This window comes from Bactrocera latifrons, unplaced genomic scaffold (genome assembly GCF_001853355.1).
Source record: "Bactrocera latifrons isolate USDA-ARS-PBARC rearing strain unplaced genomic scaffold, ASM185335v1 scaffold_1063, whole genome shotgun sequence".
NCBI lineage: Eukaryota > Metazoa > Arthropoda > Insecta > Diptera > Tephritidae > Bactrocera > Bactrocera latifrons.
Window position 1 is genome coordinate 25,247 of NW_017534479.1, and position 9,058 is coordinate 34,304.

A 9,058-nucleotide genomic window follows, 5' to 3' on the forward strand; every position below is an offset into this window, starting at 1 on the left:
TCACTTTGAACAAAATATTACAATTTCATTGAAACGAAATTGCGTACATGCAAAATGGACAACTGCAATGTTTTGTGTACATGCCGGCCCTTGTTTTCAGTTCGCTGTCGTGCTGCTGCAGTCTGTTGCGAGCATTGTGTTCCTCACATTAATGTTGACACAAATGTCCATGATCGATATAAAACGATTTAATCGACCAGTGCTTGACCATAGAGACATCTATTGGAAAACGGCGGAAGCAAAGTTGTAGACCTAAACAAATAATAAAAAAATGTGAAAGGCTGGTGCTGGTGGAGAGGACATACATATATGAGACAACTCTTTCGTATTTTCACCACCTAGACTTCCTTCGTGAACACGAAGTGACAACAACGGGAATAAGTACGCTGGAAGACTCCAAAAGCGTTGCTTTCGTTGTTTTTTTTTTTTTGCTTCTCATTTTCCGTGCACATCGAAATTACAAGTAGCGCTAAGGCTTCTAAGGCCATGTCCATTCACTTCAATGATTACAATGAAATGATGTCTGGACAACATGTCGTACAAGTGTATAGTGAACTAACTTGCGACACGGTATGCATGCAAGTCTGCAAGTGAATATCCCGCTTTAGGAAACTCATAAAAACTTTATCACAATTCTCTGTCTTATTTGGTGGCTTGAAGGGATGATAACCTCAAAATCATCCTTCCATTCTTAGCTTTTTTACGCGCCTGTAGTTTGAAATTTGTAAGTACAGGTATTTTTAAAATAATATACAAATTGTTATACTTAAATTTTTTTTACACTTTAATTAGGTGTTAGATACGTTAAAATAAATGTTGCAGAACTATTTACAGTTAGGTAGGAGATATTATTGTCTGTTATTCATACATGCAGCCGCAATTCGGTATTTTTCACATCATGCTTTTCCAGAATTTTAATAAGAATTAAGAATCGTGGAAAAAAATTTAAAGATAAGTACAAGCATTTTACTTAGTACTGATTATGTTGAATTATAGCATTTTTCTCAATGTCTGGTTAACATTCAGAGCAAGATCGAGGAGATAGTTGCACTTATGAATCGGGAGCGCATATCGATAGCTGCGATAGCTGCTAAACAGCCGCTCAGATCTTCGGAGTTGTGCCGGTTTCAACGTTATACGTAAAAATCGCGAGCGAGATAATGGTGGTGGCCTAGCCGTCATTTTGCTCAACACCGTGCAGTATCGTCTAATCGATGAAGACATCGACCGCAGAGATACTGCCCTCGAATGTCAGGGCATAGCTGTCCGGTCAGGCGATGTCGAGCTCGAAATATTTAATATATACATCCCCCCAGTTACATCTTGCCCTACAGGATATCACCCGAATATAGGTGCGCTACTTCGTGGTGAAAACCGTTTGGTGATAGGCGACTTTAACGCGCACCACGATCTTTGGCATTCCTGTCTGTCAAATGACCGTAGGGGGATGGAGCTGGCGGAACAGATTGACGATTCGACATTCTGCACAATGAATGACGAAGCCCCCACCAGAGTTATGGGCACTTGCAGTAGCTCGCCCGATATTTCAATCGCTAGTGGTGGTCTGATAAATAGCATAACCTGGCGACCTATGCTAACTCTCGCATCAGACCATCTACCCATAATTATTTCGATCGAGAAACCTGCCGATTTCGTTTCTGTGGACAACCGCACCTTCGTTAACTTCAACAAAGCTAACTGGATCGGCTTCACAGAATTTACTGAGAGCACCTTCAACGCTCTACCCATTCCTACGGACGTATGCGTTGGCGAACGTCAGTTCCGCAAGGTGATCGCAGCAGCTACCGCTCGCTTCATACCAGCTGGACGAATAGCGGAAATTCGCCCCAACTTCCCAGCCAAACAGCCGTTTTAGCTAATGAGCGGGACACCTTACGCCATGCTGATCCCGGGGATCCCCGAATAAGGTATCTCAATTTGGAGATTCGGCATATGGTAAACCACCAGCGGACGAAATGGATAGAGCACATGAAGTCCTGCAACCTCTCCACCGGTGTGAGCAAGCTTTGGGCTACTGTCAAAGCTTTGTCCAACCCGAAGAGTCACGACGACCGAGTTGAAGTTCAATTCAATGGTCATGCCTCTTCGGACCCGAAGAAGTGCGCGAGCTATTTTAGCCGGCAGTTTACACTGCACCCTTCAGTAGACAAAGCCAAACGATGTGTTAACCGACGGCTGCGCAAAATGCCAAGCGACAGCGCGCCACTTACTTGCACCGATGAGGAGGTTCAGGGTGTCATCAACAAAGCAAAAYCCTCCAAATCCATTGGCCCTGATGGAATCAACATGCTAATGCTAAAGCAYCTAGGCTCGACGGGAGTAAGATATCTCACCAAGGTCCTCAACCTGTCGCTGACCACTCTTCAAATACCCGATATGTGGAAAGTCGGAAGAGTGGTCCCACTACTGAAACCTGGGAAACCCGCCAAYAAAGGSGAATCTTATCGCCCGATAACTCTCCTCTCCCCAGTAGTGAAGACGCTTGAAGCCTTGTTACTCCCGACCTTCACTCACCACCTGAGCCTAGCCAGCCACCAGCATGGATTCCATAAAATGCACAGTACCACCATGGCCTCAACCAGAAACCACCCTGTGAGAGAACGATCCTCGTAGCGTTGGACCTGTCAAAAGCTTTTGACTCGGTCAATCACACAACGCTACTGCAGGATATTGAGAAAACCACGCTTCCTCCAGGGCTCAAGAGGATGACCATGAACTATCTGAACGGTCGTCAGACATCCGTACTATTTCGCGACGCAACATCTAAACTGAGAAGAATTATACATTGGGTTCCGCAGGGTGGTGTCCTCTCCCCGCTACTGTTTAACTTCTACATCTCGAAACTCCTGCAACCACCAGAGGGGGTTTCCATAACCTCGTACGCTGATGACTGTACGATATTGACGTCGGGCAATGGAATCGATGGCATGCATTCGAAGGTAAACAACTACAACTACCTCTCCGACCTTTCTCGTTTCCTCCAACTTTCCCCTACCAAATCCACAGCGACCATATTCACGAACTGGACGAAGGAGTATAGACTGGAACTTAATATTGCAGTCGACGGCGTCAAAATTCCGACTGTCAATAACCTTAAGATTTTAGGTGTCACCTTCGACAGTCTATGCCCCTTCTCTCCACATACGATCGCAGTCATCTGCTTGGAGCGGAACCGCCTCCTAGGAGCATCAAGAGGTCATTCCTTGATCACGTCGATGACATCGAACAATACGCCGACAGGACCTCGAACGCAACAAACTTCCGACAGGCACTGACCGCCATCCACAGTGGAGCCATCAACACCTTCAAAGACTCCCTCCCCGTGTCCTTAGATTCAAATCACCACCCATAGCAGACGAAGAGCTCGAGTTGCCGCGAGAAACGCGAGTGACCCTTGCGCAACTTCGTTCTGGATATTGTAGCAGGTTAAACTCCTACYTATCCAGAATAGACCCTGACATACCCAACGTATGTTCCGCATGCAACGAGTCTCCACATGACACTGACCACCTCTTTGCATACCTAACCAACCCCACCCATCCAACATCCTTTTCCCTTTGGTCCGACCCTGTCGAAACAGCACGTTTCCTGGGCCTCTCGTTAGATGACATCGACGACAACACTGATAACCCTCACCATCTCAACGGGAACTAATAACCGTTAAAACAACAACAACAACTATGAGTGTAACTAAGAAATGTAATTTCGACTGAAATATTTGTTTTATATTAAGTAAAAAAATACCATGGAAAAAAATTTTGCAATGCAAAGCATTTTTATAAAAACTTATTTATGTACATATGTATGTATAAATAAGTGAGCATGTAATGTTTGTTTATTATGTGATGTTATTTGTTTCTGTTTTTCTTTTGTTTTGCTAATTAGTAAGTACATTTTTTCCATAAAGAAATAATATTCTGTTAATAAATTGGCATCGGTTCTTTGCCAACTGACCGAATAATCGGCTGGACACTACACAATATACATACATACATAAAGGTTAATCCATTACGGGGTACCCTAATTTTTAATGAAATACACAGAAAATTCAAATTTAATGGGGAATGTTTTTTATACATAAGTCTCAGATGGTCTATCCGTTGATCGTCGAGTATTTCGAATGCTAATGGGCGAATGATGTTTTGCTTCAAGGGGCACTATTGCGATTACTTTGGCGGTCAGGTAAAAAACGCAACTTTCGGTATAAATAGGATATGTGCTGAAAGAGCTTCTCCAGTTTAGGAATAAAATAATTTTGCTAACACCGTTTTGTTTGCATTTTCACGTAATTATTTTTTCTTATTTAACTATTAAAAAAATTATTTTATCTGGGGTGACGGAAGTACTTTCGCTTAGTACTTCTTTCTGCGTTGGCGGCTTTCGGAAGCGCTCTAAAACATTTTTCCTAGTCGAGCCAATACCCGGGGTGACTGAACAACTTTCGCATAGTACTCCTTTCTGCATTGGCGGCTTTCGGACGAGCTCTAAAAAAATAACCCTGGTCGAGCCAATACTCGGGATGACTCAAGTACTTTCGCGTAATACTTTTTTCTGCGCTGGCGGCCTTCAGACGCGCTCTAAAAAAATAACTCTGATCGAGCCAATATCGGAGTGACTAAAGTACTTTTGCGTAGTACTCCTTAAAAAAATAACCCTGATCTTTTACTATTTGAAATATAATTTATAGACACACTTGTCTTTATTAGAACTAAGAATGTTAATTAAAGAGAAATTTTGCCTCATAATTGTTAGCACCATAATGATAATCACTACGAGTATAAAAAGTGATTTTTAAAATAAAGATTTCTTACACATAAAACCTACAAAAAGTGCAAATTGTGAATTTGTTTAAATGTTTAAATGTTTACGGTTTAGTTAAATGAGTTTGAAGTGAAACATGTGTATAAAGAATGAATGTGTGTGAATATCTCGTAAACTAAGCGTTTGTGGTACCTTATAGTTTTTTAATTAGGAGGTCTTCCTCTTTCCTTCAGATCACGGCACCAGAGAAATCGGAATTGTGCTCTCCAAGGCCTGAAGGGAGCAGGCTTTTCTTTAACCCCCCACAGGGAAAAGTCTAACGGTGTGATATGATACGATCTCGGTGACCACTCGACCGGCCCAAAACGTGAAAGTACCTGCTCATCGAAGTGTTCTGTAATGTTTGATTATTATTGATGAGATATGCAAAACATGGCATCGTCTTGTTGAAACCAAATGTCGCAGAGAACGAGCTTCAATTTCAGGCATCAAATAGTCGATTGCCATGGCACGATAACGGTCGCTATGGACGGTTACGTTCTCACCGGCATCATTTTTGAAGAAATAAAGACTGATGATTCACACCAAACCGTTGTTTTTTTCGTTGATGAAAATACACTTCATGAATCTTTTCAGATTGCTCTTCATCCCAAATGCAGCAATTTCGCTTGTCTACATACCCATTGAATCAGGAATGGGCCACATCGCTGAACAAAATTTGGCTGGAAAGCATCGGATGTTCGTGGAACTTTTCAAGGACCCATAGAATGAAGCGATGTCGCTTGGGAAGGTCAAGCGGTTTCAGTTCTTATACAATGATGTAATATGCGCCAAGTCGTTCCGTACGTCAGTCCGAGTTGTTGCCGGTCTTCGTATACACTAAGGCTGCTATGTTTTCTTCACTGTGTGCTGAATGTGGTTTTAGTTTCCTGTCAATGTCATTTAATTAACTAATTTCAGTTCGTTCCTCTCTGCTTTTTTCGCTCTCAGAATTTTTTAGACACTGCTGCATAAATTCAAGCAATTGTTCAATGATGCATACGTATACAAACATTTAATGGCTATTTTGAAAATATTTCAAAACAAATCGAAAGACATTGTCTAAAAAAATTAACATTGTCAATAAACCCCAAATATGAACCAAACATCAAGTGTTACCTCTGTTTTTACGACAGTTTGGACTTCGTACCGAAACGCACTCAGATTTTTATCCCCAAAATTATTTAAACAGAACTCCAAAATAAGGACACTAATGATGATACCCGTCATCCTTCAGCAGAAAGATGGTTATTGCAAATGGGATTCGATAAAGTAAGGTTTTGACCACTATGTTCAGTAGCCATCTCTCCTATTTCTGTTGAGAAATTGCTGTTATTTAAACAGATAAGAAGCAATTTGCAAACTCGACTAATTTGCGAAGCCGTTCTAGAGACTATCCGTTCTAGGTTAACGAATTTATTTGACCAAAAATTATCTACTCGTCAGCATTCCCCAAAAATATTTCGGGCTGATGGGACCTCTATAGATTGATTATTACATAAGTTAAGGCCATTCTACACCAGTATAACAAAAAAACTTTGTTTGGCATGACGTATTACAACTAGTTTTTGTTGAAACTTCTTTGACTACTTAAAAAGGGAAAACTTAACTGATAATTAAAGAGTCAATAAATATAAATTTAAAACAATAAGTTTCTATTTGTTATATAATAGTTTACAATTATTTAAAATAATATTTGCGCGTCTTCCATTTTTTTATTAAACTTTTTTTGAAATCAATCCATTTAAGTTAATTTTTTCTCGAACTGACATATGTATATTCAATTTCTTTTAACGATTGCAAACATTTCCCATAATCCCTTTGTGTTTTTTAATTTCTTGTAACAGTCTTTTCTAAGTAACGGAAGAAACGGCTTGCGGTCAGTGTTCAATTACGATCATAATCGAGTTAAGATCCATAAAACCTGTCCTAGGTGTAAACAAAGAACGAATAATCAAAGTATACGACTTCCAGTTTTTAAAGTAGCTCGGTCTTATACACAGGAACCACCACAACCAATTTAAGATATTTTGAAGGGCAATTATGTACATTATTTCGCTGAAATAACAAACTTCTGTGCTGACATATAAGGTTGAACGGCAGGTACATAAATGATTTAATTGGTAGTATCTTCCATTGGCAGGGAGTAATTTATGAATTATACATTTTATTACATAGTCGCAAAATTTACCATTTACGTATAGCATAAATAAAAATTCAGAAAACTCCGGCGAAATTAATCAGCATTATTTAAAGTCAAAGGACCAGTCATTCAGTGGCTTATTACAAATGCGGCCAGCTAAAAAATTCAATTACATTAGCCATTACGACCCAGAGTAATATCTCTTGACTTTTGTAAAGGGGGCAATATGGTTCGAGTCAGATTGTTTTAACGTTACATTGGTACAGGAATTTGTTTGGTCAATAGTGAGTTGAGTTTGTATCCTGTTATCCGAATTACGGAAAATCTATATACATAATTTTAAGTTTTGACATAACACAATAACTTAAGTCACAGTTGTCATTATGGATTTGCGATTTTTCATGTTAGGAAAAACAATTGAAACCAGAACTGATGGTAACCGATTAGCTGGAACAATATAAAATCAAAATTCACATCTATCACATAAAGCATCGACTACGACAACCACTAATATAATCTAGAAGCATTGAATTAAGAAAGCTATTGAATGACATTCCGAGTATAAAATTATAATTACATATCTGCCGGTATATTAGTTATAAAACCTGTCTCTTATTATACATTTATAAATTAAATATTAAAAATAGTTTCATCCTTAATCAGCTTCAGGGAAATTACTTCATCTGTCTTTCATCCTCACTCTCTGATGATGAGTTTCCATCTCCTATTTCCAGTATATTTTTGAAATCTTTAACTTTAATTTTGGCTGGAACAATTTGCAACAAAAATTCTAAATTCTTCTCTTTTTGCACATATTGCGATAAATGTTTATATTTCAGTGTGTTATCATCCTTCATTCTACCATAAGCTTCCTCTGTTAGTTTTTGAATGAACATTTCCTATATACCAAAGATGATTAAACACTAATAACATAAAAGTATATGCGGTAACTTACTGTAGATTTGGTCATAAGAAAAAGTACTTCATTTGTTATTTGCCCAGTATTCAATGAACTCTTCATAATTGTCCTTATGCGGCTTAATGGGAGCTCGGTATCCATGTTTATTACTTTCCATACAACCTTTACCTTTACCGCCAATAATATATTCACTAATAATAATTGTTTGACACTACATTTGTCAACGAACTGACGTAGCTGGACTCTGCAAATTATTTCTTAAAATATTAAAGCCTGCAGGCCACCTATCGGTTTAATAGCGGGTTAAGTTCTCAACAACGCAAACAAAAATGTATGTTTGGTAAATGTTCAGAAGAGCGGCTTTTCCGAAAACGTGCACCAATTTTGATTCCAATTTACGAATATATATGGCGCGTATCTATTTTTATGTTTTTTTGCAATAAAAAATATTACGATTTTGCACGATATTTACGCCATAAATGGCATCACTGTTCGAAATTCAATTGGGCACTAGTGATACAAGCAGTAATCGGTTTCGAAATATCGATACTCTCGATATTCGAGAATGAACGAAAATTGAAAAAAATGAGAGATACATAATAGAAAAATAATAATTGGAAATATGCTGCGATAGTAAATCTACTTTGGACGCCCTTATGTGTGGAACACAATGCTAGCGACAGACTGCAGCAGCACGACAGTGAACTGAAAATGGCGTTGTGRCTCCTACTACAAGAACGTTTGTGAGGGGGCAGCAACATAGCAATGGCCGGCGTGTACACAAAACAACGCAGTTGTCCATTCTGCATGGACACAATTTCGTTGTGGAAATACTAATACCTTGCACTTCAATGAAATTTTAATATTTTGTTTAAAGTGAAATTTTTAAACAAAATATAAGTAAATATGTAAATTTATTTATTTTAAATTATCAATTGTTATTATAAATGATGTAACAGAGCTATTTTATGCGTTTATTTGTAAAATAACATCAGTTTTGTTAGAACTTTGAGTAATTTTACATTTTACATATTAGCGGCATCACCACTCTACCTCATCCATTCATATGCGCGGAACACAATGCTAGCGACAGACTGCAAACGACATCTGTCAAATATTAAAATACACACGTTCTTATGGACGGACCTATTTTGACAGCTGCACGACTACACGAC

At 38.8% G+C, this 9,058-nt stretch overlaps 1 protein-coding gene across 1 annotated transcript; it reads right to left on the bottom strand.

The window, feature by feature from the left end:
- Positions 1-7,512: 7,512 nt before the first annotated feature.
- On the bottom strand, positions 7,513-8,384 carry LOC108970303 (chromatin accessibility complex protein 1). Its single transcript, XM_018935620.1, has 2 exons — positions 7,920-8,384; positions 7,513-7,863 (listed from the first exon to the last, which is right to left on the bottom strand). Exons 1-2 carry the CDS (start codon positions 8,022-8,024, stop codon positions 7,639-7,641), a joined length of 330 nt encoding a protein of 109 aa, XP_018791165.1. The 5' UTR covers positions 8,025-8,384; the 3' UTR covers positions 7,513-7,638.
- Positions 8,385-9,058: the final 674 nt, after the last annotated feature.

Coding starts and splice junctions, on each gene's coding strand:
- LOC108970303 (XM_018935620.1), bottom strand. CDS start 8,024: ATGGATACCGAGCTCCCATTAAGCCGCATAAGGACAATTATGAAGAGT. Junction 7,864..7,919: donor TTCTTATGACCAAATCTACA/GTAAGTTACCGC, acceptor TTTGGTATATAG/GAAATGTTCATTCAAAAACT.